A 23,095-nucleotide genomic window follows, 5' to 3' on the forward strand; every position below is an offset into this window, starting at 1 on the left:
TTTTGAAAAAAAGTTTTTTTTAAGATTTGAGATAACTTTTAAGTTTGTGTTGTGTATGTGTGTGTATATATATATACACATATATTCACCTTGATGGATATTCCAATCATGTTTTACTGGTGACTAGAGTTACATTAAGTTCATTACTACTAGAAAAAAGTTGGTTGGTTAGTTTTAGTTAGTAGTTAAACTTCTTTAACAAGATATGTTAAAAGAAGAAAATAATGTTCTCGTGGAAAGCCAAGAATTGGCATAGGAAGGCAACGGACAGATCTTCCTGTACACTCAGAGGAGTGTATTCTCATCTCCTGCGGGATGAATGAGGAGTAAGTTACTGGGACTAAGGAAATATATCATTAGGAGTATGATACTGAGTTGGGGGAGGGTAGAATGACAAACTTCCACATAGATATTTACATTTCACTGGTGAAGAGGGTGGATGTTTTGAGTGTATATGTGACATACTACAGTTGATTTACACTATAAATAAAGTTAACTCAAAATGGATCAAAGACCTAAATATAAGGTCTGAAACAATAAATTACATAGACAAAAACAAGTACTAAACTTGTGGACCTTGGTCTTAGAGAGGATGTTATGAATTTGACCTTAAAGGCAAAAATAAATGAATGGGACTGTATCAAACTTAACAGCTTGTGCCTAGCAAATGAAACTGACAACAAAACAAAAAGGCAGCCAACTGAATGGGAGAAGGCATTTGTAAATAGCAGCTTCAAGAAGGGGTTAATACTCAAAATATATAAAGAACTAATGCAACTCAACACCAAACAAACAATCCAATTAAAAAATGGGCACAGGCCTTGAACAGACACTTCTTCCAAGAAAACATGCAAATCGCCAACAGATATATGAAAAGATGCTCAGCTTCATTAGCTATTAGAGAAATATAAATGAAAATTATGATGAAATACCTGTTAGAATAGCTATTATCAATGGACAATTAATAACAAGTGTTGGAGAGGTTGTGGAGAAAAAGGAACTTCATTCATTGCTAATAGGAATATAAAGTGGTACAGGCACTATGGGAAACAGTATCAAAGTTTCTCAAAAAATTAAGAGTAGAGTTATCATATGACCCAGCAACTCCTCTTCTGCATATCTACCTGAAACACTTGGCAAAGATATCTGCACCCATATGTTCGCTGCAGCATAACTCACGGTGGCCAAAATGTGGAAACAACCCAAAGTGTCCTTCAGTAGGTGATTGGATATAGAAGATGTGGTACAACGGAATACTGTGAGAAAAGATGAAATACTGCCATTTGCAACAACATAGCATGCTAAGTGAAATAAGTTAGAAAAAGTGAAGAGCTATATGGTTTCACTCATATATGGGACATAAAGCTGAAAGCAACAAATGAACAAACAATAAAAACAAAAATGGGTAAACAGACAACAGTATGGTGGTTACCAGAAGGAAGGGGGTGGGAAGAGAGTACAGAGTAAATGGGGTCGACTCTGTCTATGGTGATGGAAGAAGACTTGACTTTGGGTGGTGAATACACAATAGAATATACAGATATACAGGTGATGTATTATAGAATTGTATACTTGAAACCTATATAACTTTAGAAGCCAATGTCACCCCAATAAATTTAATTTAAAAATAAGTAAATAATATAAAAAGACTGTTACCTAAAAACATTACATTTTCTTATTTTCTTCAGACTTATTATTTGGGTAAGAAATATTCATTGACTTCCCAGCAACAAACAGTTAATTCCTCCTAATTTGCAAACTTTTTCGACTTCCTTCTCTATTCATAACTTACACCCATAAGTCACAGAGATCTTGAATTCTGGTTTTTTTGTTTGTTTCTTTTGGTTTTTTTGAGACAGACAGAAGACAGGAAGCGAGTGAGATGAGAAGCATCAATTTGTGGTTGCATCACTTTCGTTCTTCATCGATTGCTTCTCATACGTGCCTTGATAGGGACATGAGGGTGCTCGCACAATGCCAGTGACTCCTTGCTCAGCTCAAGCCAGCGGCCATGGGATCATGTCAGTGATCCTGCGTCAAGCTGGCGAGCCTGTGCTCAAACCAGTGTCCCAGGTTAATGGGATATCCACTGGGCCACCACCAGTGAGGCTTGAATTCTGAATTTTTTAAACTAAATGTCTAATTGACAATAATACATCATCTACAGAAACTGCAAAGTCACGGGTGTGTTTTAAGCTGACTTTGCTGCCATTTGTAGCAGAATTGCAGCTTAAACACAAGCCAAAGTCAGGGTTGGCAGTTTATATAATTGTTCACATGGGTGGAATGTGGTCACTGAGTAGATTTAGTTACATATTACATATAAAGTAATTCAATGAGATGGAAACAATTTAAAAATTGTTCCAGTTGTAGTTAATAGTATTTTTTTAGAAGTCCTCATGGACACATTCCCAGGTATCTGCCTTGGGGTTGGTCAAGGTTTGTGAATCATTTTATTGTTTGCTTAGTAGGGGGGTTCTGGTGTGGCTTACCTTGAAACCTGGTATTTTCAAGTTGGCGGCATTCACAGTTGCACCGTGTAAGCAACCTAGTTATTTGCAGGTTAGAGTATAGAAAAGTAAGGGCACTCGAGACCTCTGTTAATTGTGACATTGGAATAAGTCTGGATCTATACCCATGAACCTCAGCCCAGCGTCAGGAAGCTCAGGACTGGAACAGTGGACAGCACAGGTAGAAAGGAGGTGATGTCACAGAAGGAAGTTGGTGATTGAGTTCTAGAGAAATTGTGTTAGCGTGACAGCAGGCCTGAGTTGAGAAAGAGGTTTGTTCATGAGAATGGCAAGCAGAGATCATTGAAAATGGACTGGAAATCGTACTTTCTGGCCAGTTTTATTTTCAGTGTAGGAGGCAGTATTTCTTCAGATGGTTATCTCACAAGACACTTCCCTATCTGCTGCCCATTCCTTGGGTTTTGGTTTTGGTTTTGGGTTTCTGTTTGGGGCCAGTTCCCCAACTAAAGTGTCACAAACTGAAGGAGCCTAACCTGGAAGAAGGGAGAATGAAGTCTATCTGTGAGCAGAGAAAGGGAAGGCACAAGGTTTGGGGTTAATTAGCCCCACCTGTGCTGATCACTCGTTATGTGCCCTGGGACAAACCCCTTAGAACTAGGAGTAGTTAACCTTTTACTGAGAACGTCTAAATGTATCATCTCAAATGCTCTCTGTTGAGGACTTCTTCATTAGGCAGAATTTTTAAAAAATCACTTTATTTTCTAAATTTTTTAAATTAAACATATTGGGGTGACATTGGTTAATAAAATTATATATCACTGTTGAGGATTTGATGTAAAATATTGTATTACCATACATTGATGAAACTGAGGTCCAGAGAGGTTAAATAATTTCCTAAGTTGTACTCAGAGCTGTTAAGCAACAGAGCTGGTGTTTGAATCTGGGTCTGTGAACATGAAGAACACCCTCTTTCCAGCACAGAGGCCCTCTTGTTCCCCAGAGCCGCTGTGTCCTTTGACTGGGCAACAGGGTGTGAGGGAAATCCAGGCAGGAATCTATAAGTCACTCCTGCCCCTTGTTTCAGCCAGAGCGGTGTCTTTTGCCTATGAAATATGTTAAATTTCCAGCTTGAAGTTTTCCTTTAGGAGGGAAAAATGTTCTATTGATGAACATAGTTTGAAAACCACTGGACCCCAAGGTTCCTTTGAGCTCGGATGCCCCACAGGAGCTCAGGTGCCGCCTACAGCTCCGTCATTGCTTCCCTCCCTCACCAGCTGCTTAGCCGCAGAAGTGCCGGAGTCACACATCATGACACCCTGGAAAAGCTGGGGACAGGGTGACGTTGCTGGGATTATCCCATTGCCCCTGGTAGTCTTGGGGCCATTGGTCAGACTTAGCAATTGTCTGTGACTGCTGGTGCAAGCTTCAACTTGGTTTTGATAAAAAACCTACCTTCGGCCCTGGCCGATTGGCTCAGTGGTAGAGCATTGGCCTGGCGTGCAGAAGTCCCAGGTTCGATTCCCGGCCAGGGCACACAGGAGAAGCGCCCATCTGCTTCTCCACCCCTCCCCCTCTCCTTCCTCTCTCTCTCTCTCTTCCCCTCCCACAGCTAAGGCTCCATTGGAGCAAAGATGGCCTGGGCGCTGGGGATGGCTCTGTGGCCTCTGCCCCAGGTGCTAGAGTGGCTCTGGTCGTGACAGAGCGACGCCCTGGAGGGGCAGAGCATCGCCCCCTGGTGGGCGTGCTGGGTGGATCCCGGTCGGGCGCATGCGGGAGTTTGTCTGACTGTCTATCCCCGTTTCCAGCTTCAGAAAAATACAAAAAAAACCCAAACAAACAAAAAAACCTACCTTCAATGGGTTTCCTAATTCTTCAGGAAATAGTTTTTGTTTCACCCAAGAATCTGACTCCAGTTAAGCCTGAAGGTCATGGGGTCTTTATGGACATACTGAGGCTTCCTTAGCCTTTTCTGAGTCAGCTTGGCCACTCCTGGCCTCTTAGCTTGATATAGGGGCTTTCTGGTTGGCTGTTGGATGTTACCAGATAGATCCAAATTTAGGGCTCTTGTAGCATTGACTCTGGTTGAGATAAATCTCTGATTTGTGAAAATCGAAAATATTAAAAAGTAGATAATTATTAGGTTCACTGGGGAAAGTTTTCTACTTAATTTTAAATAAATAGCTTTGACCTCAGACCTCTTTAAGGAGCAAGATGCTTCCTTAATTTAACTGACTTGCCCTCTTTAGAAGTGAGGAGGAAACTTAGACTAGAAATGTACTTTGTTTTCTAGCTTTGTAGTCCTTCATATTTATCATTGTTTCCAGAGAGAAAGCAGAGAAGAGGATTGAGGGCAGCCCCTCTGTTGATGGTGACAGACACCTTGGTCATCCTGTCCTCTACTGCCTGCCCGGGAAGCACAGAGCCCAAGGGCCCCTGTGGTCTGTTGCAAGTGGAAGGTTTTCATTCTGTGTCCACAAGGATAGGTCACTTAGTGTCCTGCAGCTTTTGCATCAGCCAAACAGAGTTAAAAATAAAATCCTAAAGTACGTTCAGATGCTCACAATGATTGCATTGATATAAGCAGAATTATGGCTGAGTCTTATATTCATACTTGCATGTTATTGCCTTCTATAATGAGATCTACTGTAGTTCCCCATGTATAAGACTGATGAGTTCTACCGTATTTCTTCATGTATAAGACACTCCCATGTATAAGGCACACCTTAAGTTTGGGGCCCGAAATTTGAAAAGTATTACATAAAGTTATTGAACTCAAGTTTCTTTTTTTTTGTTTTGTTTTTTTTTGACAGAGACAGAGGGACAGATAGAAATAGACAGGAAGAGAGAGAGATGAGAAGCATCAATTCTTCATTGCAGTACCTTAGTTTTTCACTGATTGCTTTCTCATATGTGCCTTGATTGTGGAGGCTACAGCAGAGCTAGTGACCCCTTGCTCAAGCCAGCGATCTTGGGCACAAGCCAGCAACTTTGGGCTTCAAGCCAGCAATTTTTGGGCTCAAGCTAGCGATCATGGAGTCACATCTAGGATCCCACGCTCAAGCCAGTGACCCTGTGCTCAAGCTGGTGAGCCCATACTCAAGCCTGATGAGCCCATGCTCAAGTCGGTGACCTTGGGGTTTTGAACTTGGGTCCTCCATGTCCCAGTCTGAGGCTCTATCCACTGTGCCACCACCTGGTCGGGCTCAAGTTTTATTTATCATGAAATTTATACAACTCCTTGGCTCTGCGCAAAAAAGCCGGAAATGCAAGTAAAAACATCTACAACCACTATATAAGACACACCCAGTTTTTAGACCCCGGATTTTTTGGGGAAAGGTGTGTCTTATACATGGGGAAATACGGTATTTAAAATTAACAGTAACCTTTTTCCTACTTTACACCTGTTGTGAGTTTAGGAAATGAGACATGTAACTGATCTGCAGCTTTTTGTTAAAAGACATTTTATAAATTGAAGTGTATTTTCTGTTGTTCCTTGAGAATAGAAGTGAGTTCCTTATCCTCTTTGAGCTTTATGCCCGTTTTCCCCAAGTGAGTGACTTTGGTTTTAATTTAAATCATAGCTAATAAGCACTTTGGGGGCAGGAGGGTGAGATTCTTTTTATAAGATTGATTTTAATTTTTCATGTACATCAGTTAATGCTGAGGTTGGATAATCAGGTGCAGATCAGCACATTTATTATTTTTTAATACAATTTTTAAAATTTGTAATTTATTAAAAAGAACCAGTGTAGACACTGGTCTACATTGTAAAGTCAGTCACATTTCTTATCGGTAGCATGTGTTCACCACTGTGTGTCTTCTGGTGGCAGGGTCACCTGTCAGTCATCTGACAGCCTTAGATAAGTGCATGATTGAGAAGAAACATTTTAGGAACAGTATCTTCAAAAAGTTTTAAATTTCATTTCTAGGTAAATTAGCTCACCAATATTAATATTAGACCCATCTTCTAAGCTTATAAAATTGGCAGTTAGTTCTCATATATTTGGAAAAAACTCCAGAAACCCTTTCTGACCTCACTCTTCTTTCTGACAAATTACATTTTGTCAATCAGAGCTGTAAATTTTCAGGATGATCATCAATATTTTTGCACTATGATATTTTAGCCTTAAAAAATTAACATTTTTGAATAAGTTGAATATACTCTAAATTTCCTAGAAATTAGACTTGCTTATACTCAGAAAATCTGTAAACTAGACCTTTGCCAGATCCATCTATGTTTCTGTCTGTGTGCACAGTATTTGGGGAACCAGTGCCTGTCTTTGATACTAATCTCAGTTACACACTGAGTGAGTGCTGCCTCTGAGAGACTCCACTACTCCTCTGGCCAATGTGATTTCTGTTCACCACCATTAGAATTAGCAGCTGCATTTGCCTCATGGGACTCAGTATATTCACTGTTTTCCAAATGCCTTTGCAGTAATTACTAATGCTGTGTAGATACATGGTGAAGTATTGCCTCCTTAAAATGTCCATCTTTTTTAGTATTTTCTTATTTTAATTTTAAGGAAGAAAAAAGTATTATCTCTAAATGCCTCTCATGAAGACTGAAGTTTGGGAAGGACAGGGTCGGAAGGCTCCCAGGTCCCCCTAGCATGTCCAGCCCTGGGTCCCCTGGTGGCGTCCTTGCAGAGGATTCCGATGTCTGGTACACTCAGGGGCTCTCAGAGGGCCACAGCAGTCCACCCTCCACACATTAGGGTGACTCAGACTTTTGCCTAACAGTCTAAGACCCATGCGTTTTCCTTTAGAGATCACAGTTTAATTTAATCAAATCACCATGAACTGTTGGTCTGAGTTAAGCCCAGAATCTGTGGCATCATGAAATTGTCGCCAGGATACAACAAATGGCCCGTTGCCCACCGCGTGAGGAGGGTGCTACTGAACAGGCGCACTTAAAGCTGCAAAGGCGACCTGGCTTGAGTGCTCTGATGGAGCTGCTGGGAAGCAGACCGGACAGACATTTTTCAAAGGGTTTGGGGAAATTATTGAAACATATACTGGAGGTAGAATGATCTGCTTTTAACCTGGACGTACCACTTTTGTGAAACCACATTTTAGTTTAGAGATGCCTTGTATCTTATGTCTGCTTTGCTCGGATTTCACTGGTATTGCAGTGGAAAACTTTGTGTCTTAGATATTTCCCCATCTGTTCATCTTTGATTAGCGTCTCTAGTGAAATCCTATCTGTGTGTAGATGTTTTATTTCTTGGGAAAATAATAGCGGCAGTTTGATTTTTCAAAATCTACTGAGAAAAGATACAATCTGAATAGATATAACATATTATCTTTAAAAAATTGTGTTGGGTATCTCTACTTTCATAAATTAAAATAAGATGAGAATGTCTTTAATCTTATTCAACCAGCTTAATAATGTAGTATTTCTCCTTACCTGAGGGCATCAAGATAACTTCAGAGAATACAAGCATGCCAAAAATCTCTACCTTAAAATCATCTTTCAGCTGCTCAGTGATTTACATCTGCTGAGCGATGAGGCTAAAACAAAGGGCAATATGGTATCAAAGCATGTTATACAACATATACTATTATATTTTAAATGCTTTAATTTAGAAATAAAGCTGCATTTATAAAGTATATCACAAATATTTTCAATCCTTGTTTAATTCAGACACAAAACTACTTTTCCTATATGGACATATCAATTGTAATCACTGTCAATTTTAAATTGTCATTCTGGTTCAGGAATTCAATGTATCATAAAACTTGTTTGCTTCCTGACAGTAACAGACATGTGGAGTTCAAGTCAAAAGAATGAGCCTCTTATTTCTGCATTTAGTTGATAAAGGGCTCTGCCTCCTTATATGGTGATTGTAAGGCAGACACAGCTTTCATGGAGAGCTGTGTCCCATCCACCCCATGCCTATTACAAAATAACCCTGTGTGGGAATGTACTTTTATTATAACCTCATCTCTAAGAAATCTCAAGATTTTTGGTTTATGTGTAGTTGCAGAAAACATTAAATTTAATGTACTTTTTGACACATGTAGGGATACAGTTAGAATTAGCATTCCTCAGAGTTTATGACTAATCCTAAAAGGAAAATAAGTTAGCTGTCTGTGTTAAAAGCTTTGTAGTCATTCTTCAACACTCATGGTAAGAAAAGTACATTAAGAGAACAATGAGGAGAAGTGGGGATTAAACTCGTAAGTTTATATATATGTATATATATACATTTTTTTGTTGTTAATAAGGTTAAGACCTAAATGTCCCAAGTGAAAAAGTCTTATTTTTATGCCATTGGTGAGCATACGATACCACTTGAATATCAAAACTGTTGAATGCCAGAATGATATATAAATGGCAGAACTTTCTATTCCTCAATAGTGAGATTGTGGGTGAAGGAGTTCTTTGTTCTATTTGCATAAAATATGTTGGGTGTGCTACTTTTCTTTTGGGATAAAGTTTGAGAGTCTTTGATGGTGGGACGGGTCATACCTGTCTGAAATAAGTGGTTACTCTTGCCATTTGCCAGTAACTAAAAATGTGTGCTTCTTTCCAGCTGTTCTTCTGTGTATTTTTAATTGTATGCACTGTCTCTTTCTGTTCTAATGGCTGCCCTCGGAATAGGCTGACCTCTGCTCTCCGTATGACATCCTGCAGTTGGATTTTCATCACATTCGAAAGACTGTTGACACTCTGCTGGCACTCGGGGAGAAACCCCCACAACCAACTTCTGCCCTTCGCTCCCGGGACCTTATAAGCTTCTGTCTTGTCCATAGTCTCTTTATAGTGCTGATCTATATCGCTTACCGCTGGAATGCCCTGTCCGCATAACGTCTGCATGTGCATCCAAGCGCTCTGCTCTGTTGCCCTGCTCCATCGCAGGGTCCTTTCTCCCTTGAGTCTTTGCCTTGCAAACTTCCGTCCCTGTTACCTCTTCAGTAGTCTCTCGAGCTGTGAAGTTGAACACTTACAAGTCGGATTTTCCAAAAGCACAAACTTTATAGAATGCAGTCCCGTTAAGTAACTCCTCACTTAAACCGAAAGACGGTGACGACAACATGTCCTCATGCCTTGTGCTTCCGTATTCACATAGTGCCAGCAGCAGGGCTCTGCACCGACTCTTCCTCTCCCCGCAGCCTCACCGCCCGGGGCAGGGGAAGAGGTTTTGTTTAAGTCCAATCAAACCTAGTTCAGGACTGGGCAGTGGAGCTGCAGAGGGACTTGCCCTTCCCTTGCAGGGAAGACAGACACCCAGCATTTTGACCCAATTTGGTCTATAAAACTCTTTAGCAAAAGCGCTGTTGGCCAAGCTGAAAAATACCACCTGGAGAATGACTGCTTTGCTGGCTGTTCAGTTGGATTCCTCCCTGTTTCCTACTGCAGGAGCTGTGAGGGGCTCTGGGGAGGGTGGCGCCCACTTCGGTCCTGCTGCTTGGGACAGCTGCGCAGTGGGGTACCGGGGAAGGAAGCAGCCATCTCTGTACGAGTGCCACTGGGAAGATATGCTTGCACACCAGTGCCCATAGATGTTTACTTCTTACTCCTTGTCAGCTTCTGTAGGCTCTTAGAAAAGCATTTTTCCAGAAGAGATTTCTATTTTTAAATAATGAAATAGGTCGTTTTGGCTTTTGCTACATGCCATCTTAACAGCAGGTCTAGAATGTTACAGATATGACTGTTTTCAAATAACACCCCGAGTCATGGAGCATTCTCGCTCCTGGGGCTTGTGTTACTGTGGCAGGAGCTAATAATGAAATTGCTCTTATTTCTGACGAATGTAATTTCTCTAATAAGTTGAAATTTCCATTGAACCTTTGTTAGCAAGCTGCTTTTATTTTTAAGTAAGCTTAAAGGATTATATGTATATTAATTATATCTGCTTTGGAGCAGTGTGGGCAGTTTGTAATTAAAAGATAAAACCAACAGAATATTATCTAGGCCAAGATATTCCTGATTCTGGGATGTCTTTTTCTAACGTGAGGAGACCCTATTTTTCAGTCTACTCCTGGTTGCCAAGTACTATTTATTAAATTGGGGAGCTGATTAACTTCCTTGAGATAAATTTGTGATTCAAAGAGATGCAGGTGGTCTTCATAGATGGCTACTAAGATAATAATTGTATTTTTATGAACATTTCCATGAATCCAGGCTACCTGAGAATATAGAAAAACCCACCCATTAGAAGAATATATTTATAAAGATTCTTTGTTGCTAAATCAGCTCAGATTTTCTAACAGGAAACATTCTTTACATGATAATATCTGAGTTAACTGAGCCTTTTCCTTCTGATTTTGTGTTGGTTGGTGAAATACAGGGTATGTGGACGTTACTGAATTAGCCTCAGTTGTGTGTAGATAACCTGCAGATATACTGAATTGCCTTTGGTGCTATCATGTATTCTTAAATCTGTAATCATAAATCCCGTGTACAATATCTGACAAACACCCTGAGCCATAAGTTGCCTAATAAACACGTTTTGGGCATTATTCCAAGTTTTTATCGGCCCACGGGTGCGTTTATTTGTGCACACGCAGAGAAGTGGTTAGCGTTTCCTTCCAGCCCTGCGGTGCTTCGAGGCTCTCGTTCATGACCATCAGTCTTCAGGGGGTTTTTGTTCTTGTTTTTTCCCCCTTTTTTATGGAGGGGCAAAGAGGGAGAAGAGAGATGACTCACTGGGTGGCCACCTGAAAGAACATTTTATCAATAAAAACTGAGTAGACCAATCATGTGAGGTCGGAATTAATTTTCTGTGTTGACTTGATCTCATTGTTCTCTAGCTGCGTTCAGATTTCAATTCTGGTGTCTATTGTCTGGGCACACTTTCGTTTCTCTTGTCATTCTTGTATCTGTACTCGGCTGGGCTGCTTCCCTTGGGATCTGTCGGATGGTATTTTTTTCATCAAATAATATGGCAGCTAGCAGCACACAGTTAATTTAGCCCTTTAGGCAAAACTTGGAATGAACTGTCTTGCCCGTTGTCAGACCATTAATTTCTATTCCGAATATTAAGCCTGCGGATGGTTCTTCTCCAGGGTGCCCATATACCAGCTCCTATGCTAGCGCGGTGCTGCCATTGCCGTGTGGCGGGGGTGCTTGGCTGACCCACTCGCCATCTGCAAGGTGGTTAGGGAGTTAGTTGTGTGATGTATACGGCCTACTAAATCTCCTTCCTCTGACAAGAAAGATCATTTTTTCAGTACTTCTTTCTAGTACCTGAAAAAAAGAACCAAGAATTTATTTACATTTTCTTTTTTAAGTAGAATGACCTATTTGACAGAGAAAGTGTCAGGATTGCCACAACGTATGATTAACTAGTTCTGTCTCTTTATGGATGTGTGTTTCGTATGCAGCTTACTGTCCCCTGGGGGAGACACTTGTGAATTGAGGCTAGGGAAAAGGGGGCCCTGCAGAACCCCAAAGTAAAATGATTCAGTTGGAATTTCATCAGTGAGAGTAGAGAAGTAAAGGCACTGGCTACCCTGACGCCATGTGTAAGGAATTAGGTTTGGTCCGTGGTGGTTGGACTGTCTCTCTGTGACCCGTACCCCTGTCGTGCTGGCAGCAAGTCAGCAAGCGGAAGTTGTTTCATCTTCCGGGTAAAGGTAATGGTCAATGGATTTAAATCTCAGGAAACTGAAGTTACTTCAGATTAGGTGAAAAAAATATTTTAATTATTTTATTTAGGAGATTTTTTTTTTTTTCTTTAAATTAGGCTTCAGATTTTGAAGTCAGTTCTCAATAAACAATCCTATGTAGATGTCTGCTTTTTCCCCTTCTTTGACTATCAGGGTCTAGTTCTTTGGATTTTCACCACAATTTTGTTTATGCTGTGTTCCTTTATTCATCACACAAATATGGAAGAAGCATTCTTTGTGTGAGGCCCCATGGTAGGTCTTGAGTATAAAATGGTGACTATGACACATGACTTTGTCCCAGAAAGCTACACACTAGACCAGGAGTTGGCAAACTTTTTCTGTGAAGTGCTAAATATTTTTGTCTTTGCAGGCCGTGCAGGTTCTGTTCTGACTATGCTGTTGCAGTGTGAAAGCAGCTGTAGACGACTTGTAAATGAATAGGCCTGCTTGCGTTGTTAATAAAACTTTTTTTTTTTTCTGAAGTAAGACGTGGGGAGGCAGAGAGACAGATTCCTGCATGCACCCAATGGGGATCCACCTGGCATGCCCACCAGGGGGCGATGCTCTGCCCATCTAGGGAATTGCTCTGTTGCAACTGGAGCCATTCTAGTGCCTGAGGCGGAGGCCATGGAGCCATCCTCAGCACCCGGGCCAACCTCACCCCAGTGGAGCCTTGGCTGCAGGAGGGGAAGAGAAAGATAGAGAGAAAGGAGAGGGGGAAGGGTGGAGAAGCAGATGGGTGCTTCTCCTGTGTGCCCTGGCTGGGAATCAAACCTGGGACTTCCACACACTGGGCCGTCACTCTACCACTGAGCCAACCGGCCAGGGCCTAAACCTTTACTTACAAAAACAGGTTAGGGGCTAGATTGGCCAGCAAGCTGTAGTTTGTGGATCCTTGATCTAGTGGACAAATAAAGAGGAACTCATTGTGATAAGGACCTGTAATATCAGGTACCAGATTCTGGACCTGACCTTAATGAGGGGGCTGAGCAGGTGTTCTTGAAGCCCCCAAGAACTGGGCTGTTTACACTGTGACCTAAGAGACTTGTAGAAGTGGTCAGAGGAAGGGGATATGTTGTGGCTGAAGAAGGTGAGAGAAGGGGCAGATGTGTTTGGCAATGAAGTGTTGGAAGGCCTAGAAGGCAGCATGGCAGGAAAGCAGAGAATCCGATGAAGAGCAACAAGATGTCTGTGTGTCAGAAGAGTTTGATGTGGTCGCTATGTTGCATTGGAAGGAACTGGCCCTCCATGTGCTCCTGTGGCAGAGCAGGAACATGACACTCTCTTATCTTAAAATACTGTAGACCATTTTACTTCAAGTTTCCATCAATTTAGTACCAGGAATTACATTTTAGAAGCAGACTGGACGAGATGAGATATGCTGATATGAGTGACTTCATTTTGTCCAGCAGTTGGCCTGGAAGGAGCCGTGTAGCTATTTGGGAGTACGAGCTGTGTGACTGCAAGGAAGTTACTTAAACTGTCTGCATCTCGGGGTTTTTTGTTTGTTTGTCTTTGTTTTTGTCTGTAAAATAAAGGTATTATAACTGTTTTACAAGGTTGCCATAAATAAACAACCAATGAAGATCTGCAGCATTAGTGCCGGGCTTGCAGGAAGGGGCCGGCAGGAAGTCGAAGTTAGGCGTTTAGTCTTGACAGGCAGCCTGCCCTTCTAGCCCTGTCGGCTGTGGTTCAGAAGACGGGTGGGGGAGGGGATGTGCATGAACCTCAGTGACTTCACCACTGGAGAGAAGGGACAAGGCATGAGTTCTCCAGGGGGGTCAGAAGCATTATTTGTGTGCAAGATAGTACTCCATGACTGTTTTTGCAAAGAAACAACGAAAGAAGTTCATGGGTGTCCTAGAACCGGGTGCTGCCGTATTCTCAAGGGACGCCGTCAGGTCCTCTAACACTGAATTTTAAATGCATTTCAAGTAAGTGTCATGTACAACTATCTCAGCTTTAAGTCCGTGATATACAAAGTGAGGTGGCCCTTTCCTGCTATTTCTCACCCAGCTATAGATCTACAGCAGTTCCTTTCCCACCTTACCCCACCTCTAGCTCACAGCAGGTAGTCCCTCCTCTGTGGCCGCCACTGTGATGGAGAATGGCCTCCCGGTCCTGTCGTCACTGCTCTCTCCGTTTCTGGCAGCCCCTTGCCCATCCAGCCAAGCAGTGCTGCAACTTGAAGTTCTCATCAGAGTCTTCACCGCAGGCCTGTGATAGAAGAACCGGAACTGCCGTGTTGTTAGAAGGTTACTATTATCTTATCCTAGTCAGTCTTCTTAGGCACCTCCATCCCCATTAGCATAGTCTGGGGGCCCTCTGCGTTTCTTCAGGGGTTCTGACTGGAAGGAGGAAGGCACTAAGGATGCAAGGGCTGCCTTTCATGTCTTCTGTTTGCTCCTCATTCCCAGCACAAGGGCTGAGGGGAAACTCTTAGGTTCTGCATCTGGTTTAAGAGTGAGGAGACCAGGAAGGTGAGAAATGCTTGTTAGAGAAATAAAAACGTGAGAGAGACAAGGACCTTAAGCTAACTCGGTCAGTTATATCTCGAAAACCCAGTTAGCAGGAGGATGAGGCCTCAGTCCTGTCCCCTCTCTGTCTCCCTGGAGCCCTCAGTCCTTCCCAACCGTGATGACCAGCTTGGGACCTCTGCAGTCCACTGAAGCCACTGCTCATCAATGGGCTGGGGCAGTCATTAGTGGAGACCTGTCCCATCTCAAGCAGGACACAGAATAGGATACCTAGTCTTATAAAAGCCATGTGGTACACAGGGATTAGGCCCTGTGGAAATATTAGTACCGGAATTCAGGAACATTCAGGAATTCAGAACTAAACATAAATAAGCACTGAGGTCAAGAAATAGAATGTCGCCTGACCAGGCGATGGCGCAGTGGATAGAGCGTCGGACTGGGATGCGGAGGTCCCAGGTTTGAGACCCCGAGGTCACTAGCTTGAGCGTGGGCTCATCTGGTTTGAGCAAAGCTCACCAGCTTGGACCCAAGGTCGCTGACTCGAGCAAGGGGTTATTCGGTCTGCTGTAGCCCCACGGTCAAGGCACATATGAGAGAGCAATCAATGAACAACTAAACTAAGGTGCTGCAACAAAAAACTAATGATTGATGCTTCTCATCTCTCTCCATTCCTGTCTGTCTGTCCCTATCTATCCCTCTCTCTGACTCTCTCTCTCTGTCTCTGTAAAAAAAAAAAAAAAAAAAAAGAAAGAAAGAAAGAAAGAAACAATGTCTTGTTCATGACACCTTGGGCATAACTCTCATTTTAAAATTTCTATCTTTGTTTCTTGCCCAGTGTTCTGTCAGTCTCTTAATGTTTTTCTTACTGATTTATTGAGCTTATGTGTCATATAAAATCTTTGTAATTGGATGCAAATACTTATTTTTACAGTTTACCTTTTACTTTAGGGATTTTTTTTTTGACACATGGAAGCTTTAAATTTTTAAACAATACATTTTTTTATCTTTTCCCTTGTGATTTTTTTTTTTTCATTCAGTGAAATGAGGGGAGGCAGAGAGACAGACTCTCCTGTGCGCCCTGACCGGGATCCACCTGGCAAGCCCACTAGGGGGTGACACTCTGCTCATCTGGGGCCTTGCTCCATTGCTCAGCAACTGAGCTCTTATTAGCACCTGAGACAGAGGCCATAGAGCTATCTTCAGCGCCTGGGGCCAACTCACTCCAATTGAGCCATGGCTGCAGGAGGGGAAGAGAGAGAGGGAGAGAAGCAAGAGGGGGAGGGATGGAGAAGTACATGGGAGCTTCTCCTGTGTGCCCTGACTGGGAATTGAACTTGGGGCATCCACACGCTGGGCCAACACTCTACCACTGAGCAAACCAGCCAGGGCCCTCCTTTGTGATTTTTTTATATTGCTATTTTAGCTTAGAAAATGCTTCCCCATATTTTTAGAAAATACTAAATATTCATCTACATTTTATTAGGAGAGATTTTTTTTTTAAATGAACTCTTTAATTCATTTCACATTGATTTTAGCGTAAGGTAAAAAGTGAAGATTTTATTTTTTCCCCAAGTAATGCCTTATACCAGGAACTTAACCATAATTAGCAGCTATTTATAATTTCCTGCCAAACCAGATGTTGACTTGGCTGCTTTGAAGGTCATAAGAAGGAGAAATACACATTTCTGCCCTGGTGGAACCAACCTTGGCAAGGCAGTGCCAGAGTCAGGTGACTTCCCAAGCCTATGGCATCAAGAAAGGATTCACACTCACAACACACACAGGACTTCTTGTCTTTTGTCAGATTGACATTTGGCTACTGAGTTGGCAAGGAGTGTAAACTTGCATGCCCACCTACTATGCCATCGACTACAAGATAATTCTATGTCGATGCACAATGGCCACATGAAGTAATGGTTAAATTGTGTTTTAAATAATCAACTATCTTAGGTTGACATGGGGCTACTTAAGACCTCAAGTTAGAGTCTGAGATACCATGCATTTACCCCACGTTAAGGAAGGAGCTAGAGGTGGGAATAGTGAGATGGTTGAAGCACTGCAGGGAAACTGACATTTGAGGCAATAAAACAAGTTATTGGACATATCATGACATGTCCTTTGATGGTGTTTTAAAGACCAGATGGCCTGTATCTATACTGATTTATGGAGAGTCCTGTTGTTGAGGCAACAGGCAGATCTGGTTCCGCCAATAAGAGTCACCTGAAAAGGAAACAGTCTGTCCAGAGACGCTGACTTGTTCTAGTTAAACACTGTTTTTACCACCTGGGGTGATGTAGATCCCATTTAAACTTTTCTTTAAAATGTGGCACAGTGGATAGAGTGTCATCCTGGGATGCTTAGGACCCAGGTTTGAAACCCCTCAGTCACTGGCTTGAGCACAGACTCATCTAGTCTGAGTGCAGGCTCACTAGCCTGAGCATACTGTCACCGGCTTGAGTGTGGGATCATAGACAGGACCCCACAGTCACTGGCTTGAGACGAAAAGATCACTGGCTTAAAGCTGAAACTCACTGGCTTAAGCCAAGGGTCACGGGCTCGGCTGCAGCGTCCCCGCCCCCACCCCAGTCAAGGCACAGAGGAGAAAGCAAACAATGAACAACTAAGGTTCTGCAACTGTCAGTTGATGCTTCTCATCTCTCTTCCTGTCTGTCTGTCTGTCTTTCTCTCTCTCTTAAAAAAAAATAGCGGTCAGTGGGCTATGGAGAACACGCCATCATCAGGTAGACAAGAGGCAGTGTTTGCTGTGAAGTCTTTTCTGATCCAAGGAGACACTCTGGAAGGCAAGTCCGTCATTCCCAGAGACAAATGACAAAGGTGTAAAATTACTTTTGTCATGTTATTTTAGAAGCTGTTCTTCATGCAAGGTTCTACATTACAAGGAGCGACTTGTGTTCATTGTTTTCCTTGAGTTGTGTGTGCTAGACATTTCTTAAGAGCGAAAATACAGCAAAAGAAAATAGCAGGACACTTGTGTCTTTGAGCTGCATGGAAGAGACTTAAAGAGAAGCTACCGAAAAGCCCTTATTTACAAGGCTGTTCATAAACCACGAAGAAAGGATACCAATCCACCAGCATGCCTCCTTCCCAGAGATCACAGGAAATAAAATGAATTAAACCAGAGTTCATGGTCAGTAGAACAGTTGCATGGTCTGTATAAATGAGTATTTGAGTTCCTTTAAAATGTGTGAAAGGCTCTTTGCAACTTTGCTTTGTAAAAATATAAGCTAATAGGATCTTGATGTGTGGTTTCCAGCTGTCTGTGTGTAACTCAGTTTTTTAGCAGAAAGGTTTTTTAAATGTTTAGATCTATTGCCAATTTCAGAATGATTGGGCACCTTTAGAAAGAATCCTTATTTGTGTAAAACCATTATTTTCTCTGCAAACACAGTAAAGGTCTTTGTAATGAGCCGAAAGCGAGGGAGGGCACGCGTTCTGATGTGAGCAGACAGACCTGCGGCAGAGTTCAGCCGCCATCAGTGCTGCTGCAAGACTTTGTGATTAGGTGCTGGTCATTTAAAAACTGATGTTTGTTCTTTCTTTTAGGAAAAACTGTGTCTACCCCATCACATCCTCGAAGAGAAAGGCCTGGTCAAAGTGGGTATTACTGTCCAAGCATTGCTAGATGTGACTGTAACGAAGGTTCTGTTCACATGAGACCAACTCCCATCCTCCGGGTCGGCTCAAACCCTTCTCCCACCAGAGATCCTGAACCGTCTGCTCTCAGCACCAGTTCCCTCCACCCTCCCACTCATTGCCTGTGTTCCATGACTAGTTGCATTTCAGGGAGGACCTAAGAGAAGATATTCTACCTTTCCGAACTGACCTCTGACATTAAGACTTGCCAGGTATTTATCGTGAAGCCAGTGAGGGAGCTGGTATGAAGAACTGAACAGCACATCCATGCCTTTAACCACCTCCTGCATCCCTTCCACGCTCACCCACTGCCATTATCAAAACACCAAGCACAACTGTTTTGCAGTAAGATGCATCTGTTTTACCAAAGCCAAACTCATTGTATATTTAGTGGGGAGAGGGGAACTCAATTGTTTTTTCACCACCAAAATTTTCAAGAAGTTTCTTGAGACCATTGCCTTTAAAAAAACAAACTATTTTTGACATACAAAATATTTATATAAATATTATTTATTAGTGAGTTGTTATTCATCCTTTGGATGCAAATTGTAAATTAGGGAACTATTTTATTACTGCTTTTTTGTGGTTAAACACTTTATTTTAATATTATAAATATTGGGTTATTTTCTATCCTCTTTGGTGTGCAGTAGTTCCAGGTTTCAATAATCATGTTTTCTGGTATATATGACTCAGAAAAAAAAAACAGGTGCTTCTGTGACAAGAACTGTTTTCTGGGGAGGCATTATTGACACTTTGGTTTATAGAACATTAGTTGTATTTCTGTTTCTGCATCCCATCCAGTTTCCTACATTCCAGTGTCCCCATTGTCCCCTGACATCATAAACTGAAATCAAGAGAGCACCCCAATGTTACTTGTAAATAGCTGTGATGGAAAGAAAAAAAGATATATTAAACTTGAAGATAAAATGTGAACAATTATTTTTTGGATTCATACTTATTTTGCTAAACACAAAGCATTCACACTTTAACACAAAGAAGTAGTAAGTGTTAGCATAATATGTCCTTGAAGTATAATTTTGCACTGCAATTGGGTAATTAAGGAAGTCTAGCACCAAAGGTAGATAATAAGGAAATGGTATAAGAAAGTGAAGATGAGGCTAAGTTTATTGTATAACCAAAAAGTTTTCTGAGGGCAGCTTCGACTGAGAGTGATCCATAGTTATGAAAGACACAGAGGAGGACCTGGATGGGATACCAGCACTTCCTGTAGCTGCCGGTTGTAAAAGAGAAAAGGATTCTGAGATGTGGACATGCTCATTTTATTGTAATTAGTTGGTGACTTTCAAAGTAGCCCATAGAACACCACAAGATTCACGGTGTCTGTGTGAATCAGCAGAAGTGGGTCAGGGAACTGCGAGGCAGCTGCGTACAGCGCTGGGGCGGCTTAGGAGAGGGCTAAGTAAGTGGCATTTGTGAAGCCGAGTGGCCTAGGAGGGAGCAAGTTCAAACAGCACACAACCAGGAGATAGCCAGCAAAGGAGAGTTCCGGGTTGGTCTGAGAGACACACCAGGCTTGGCAGGCACTGCCGCCTGTCTGTAGGCAGTCACATGTGTGCCTTACCCCGTGGCGTGGGCAGCCCCGTCGGTCACCCTTCCCAGGCTCGGGAATGCTCACTGCCTCTTCACCACTGAAAAGCCATTGTAAGCTTTTAAAGCAGCAGTAGCAACATTAGTAAGACAAATCAGAAGGTGAGCAGGAAAGAGGAGGCACCAGGAAGCTGGTGTGTGCTGAGCAGTCAGACGTCAGCCAGGGCCCTGGCTGCCCTCCGCTCAGGGCAAGGTGGAGGCGATCCTGCAAATGGTGGGTTCAGTTGGCAGCTTTCAAGTTATTCCCTACGAAACGTACTGTGCACTTTAACCTAACTTAAAATATATTTTAATATTTCCTGTATTACACAAATACCTGTTGTCGAATAGCATAATGATGTAAAGAGAAAGACATTTTGAACAAAGAGCGTATTCAATATAAGCAACATTGAAAGGCTGGTTATAGAATCAGGAATTCTGATTGCCGCACTTGTGACGGGCATTCAGCTGCAGGGTCCTGAAATCTTTTCTTTTTACATGTATCTATGGCAACACGAAGCTCTGTAACTCTTGTTTTGAAAGATTTGCTTTTCAAAGTTAAATTTTTTCATTTGATAATTCATGTTCAGTATTTGCTCAAAGTTGTCTGTATAATACAAACGGCTATGTTTTATAAAATGGCTTTCTTCCTTCTAAATGCAGTCCTTGTGTAGCGAAGATGTCTTTAAGATCCTTGTACACTATTTTTATGTGCAATAAAAGGTGCATGGCCAGCTAACAGTGCCATCTGTAGACAGAATGTACGTAGTGCAAACAGCCTTCCTTTTACTATTTAACGGCCATTAAAACTTTGAATTTGAACAAACTACTTTCTCATTGACTTACCCATATTATGCAAAGGTTGACACTGATCATAAAAGAAATCTTAGGGGGTCATTGTTGGTCCAGATTTATAGCAAACGTGTGTGTGTGTGTGTGTGTGTGTGCGCGCGCGCGCGCGCACAGTGCTGTGGTGGGTAGAGGGAGGGATGGAGGTGTACGCTCAAGTTCCTCCGCCTGTCCCTTGGGGGGGGGGCTCCAAAAATATCTCTGAGGAAGCCTGAAGGTTGTGTGGTGCATGTTGTAAAATCCCAGGGTCTACCCTTCCTCCCCAGCTGCCTCCTGTGGAATCGGACACTTGAGTGGGTAAAATGGCTGCTTTCATAGACTTGCACTGTGGTTTCCCCCACATGTCCAGTGAAAGAACAGCTGTTTTGAGGAAACAAAAGAAAACAGTGACGGATTGTTTTTGTCTTCTCATTTCAACCCACACACAACGCACACAGACCTGAGACCAGCACCCTGAGTAAGAACTGCAGTGACCCGTGTCAGGTCCTCTACATTGGAGATTTGTGTCCATCTACACCTGGTCTACAATTCTCTTCTTTACCTACCTATAGTTCACCAGAAAGTCAAGTGCTCATAAGCATCCCCAGTGACAGAAGATTAACACCCCAGTGCCAAAGGCATGAATGAAGTCGGAAATTCTAGGCTATTGGCTCAGTCTTGAACTCAGATCTAATACTGCTAGGGTGTAGTTCTATTTTATCTTTGAAGAGCAAACGGGCATTTCCTCCTAAATGAATGGGGTCACTAAAGGACATAAAGAAGTTTACAAACTAGAGGAAAATGTTTTATTTTTACAGCCAATCAGCCTAAGTAAGGCAGAGTTCTGTGTTGGTCCTCATTTTTACTCAAAATAATATTCTCTTACTCAAAAAGTTGTGGCCCTGGCTTGTTGCTCAATGGGTAGAGTGTGACCATCTGCCTCTCTTCCCCTTCCTGTTCCCCTTCTCTCTCTCCCTCTCCCTCTCATAGCCAGTGGCTTGATTGCTTTGAGCGGTGACTCCAGGTACTGAGGATAGCTTGTGAGCATCAGCTCCAGATGGGGGTTGCCGGGTAAATCCTGGTCAGGGCTCAGGTGGGAGTCTATCTCCCATGTCTCACTTTGAAAAAAAAAATCTTAAGTGTTTGGCCTACAGAATTTTCAAAGTGTAACAAGCCCCCAGATTGAGAAAGAGCATTAGTACTGCCTGAGAGGCCCTCTCATGCTGCCTTCCAATGACCTCTTCTAAGGCATTACCCCACCTGCTGCTATGGGTAACGCCATCCTGATGTTAACACCATGGATGAGTTTGCCTGGCTTAGAACCTTATATGAAATAATACAAAATGACTTCTACGGCATATAATTTTGTGTCTGGATTCTTTCAGTCAAGATTGTAGGCCTCTCCATGTTGCTGCATCTAATTGTGTGTTCATTTTCATTAATGTAGAGTAGTCTACACCATGAACATACTTCAATTTTACCCTTTCTTTCTTTTCTTTTTTAGGTGAGAGGAAGGGAGATAGGCAGACTCCCGCATGCATCCTGACTGAGATACACCAGCCCCATCTGAGGCAGATACTAATATTAACCAAGCTATTTTTAGTGCCTGAGGCTGACATGCTCTGAACAATTGAGCTATCCTCAGTGCCTGGGGCCATGCTCAAACCAATGGAATCACTGGCTGCAGGAGGAGGAGAGAAGGGTGGAGAGGAATGGTGGGGGGAGAAGCAGATGGTCACTTCTGTGTGCCCTGACTAGGAAACAAACCCGAGATGTCCATACACCAGGCTGACACTCTATCCATTGAGCCACAGGGCCAATTTTACGCTTTCCAGCTTTTGGCTGCTATACAGCACGTTTCTGTTTGGTATACCTTGGAGTGGAATTGTTGGGTAGGCCAGTTACTCCCATCAGTAAGGTCATTATGCAGCCTTGCTAACATGGGATTTTCTGCTGTCTTAACTTGAAAACATTCAGGTGGGTATCGAGTGGCATTTATATTGTAGTTTTTATTTGTATTTCCCTGGTCTTATGGAGTTAACCACATTTTCATGTGTTTATTAGTCATACTTATGTCCCATTTTGTGAAATACCCAAATTGTGTGCCCATTCTTTTGATGGTTTATGTTGTGTTCGACCCCTCCCCCCCAGCACTTTCTATAGTCCAGATACAAGTTCACTGTCAGACATGTGTTGCAAGCGTCTCCATCTACTTTTTGGCTTGACTTTTCCCTTTTAGTGGTGGCTTTATTGTACTGTGCTGCTTCTTAGAGGCATTTTTAAAAGGGTTTATCATAACCCAGGACATTTGTCAGTTCTTTTGTATCCTTTTACACCTGATTCTGTCAGGTGGTTTTTAGTACGAGCTCATTTTTAAGTTATTTATTGTTTGCTATAAAGTTGTTGAGAAGGTTCCTTATAACAAAGGGACTTGGAAAGAGAACTTTTCTGGTGAGGGAA

The 23,095-nt window shown here is 42.3% G+C and overlaps 1 protein-coding gene across 4 annotated transcripts in view; it reads left to right on the forward strand.

Annotated features, from left to right (window-relative positions):
- The window catches only part of LRCH1 (leucine rich repeats and calponin homology domain containing 1), a 219,951-nt gene extending 199,348 nt beyond the window's left edge, over positions 1–20,603 (forward strand). For 2 of the 4 annotated variants that reach the window (XM_066235025.1, XM_066235027.1), the window contains one exon: positions 18,131–20,603. In XM_066235025.1, the coding sequence (XP_066091122.1) occupies positions 18,131–18,241 (111 nt within the window). In that variant the 3' untranslated portion in view covers positions 18,242–20,603. Of the gene's footprint in view, positions 1–9,078; positions 9,783–18,130 lie in introns of those variants that run through there. The other 2 variants (XM_066235024.1, XM_066235026.1) reach the window with 2 other exon arrangements.
- Positions 20,604–23,095: the final 2,492 nt, after the last annotated feature.

Source organism: Saccopteryx bilineata, chromosome 6, assembly GCF_036850765.1.
Source record: "Saccopteryx bilineata isolate mSacBil1 chromosome 6, mSacBil1_pri_phased_curated, whole genome shotgun sequence".
NCBI classification, from domain to species: Eukaryota; Metazoa; Chordata; class Mammalia; order Chiroptera; family Emballonuridae; genus Saccopteryx; species Saccopteryx bilineata.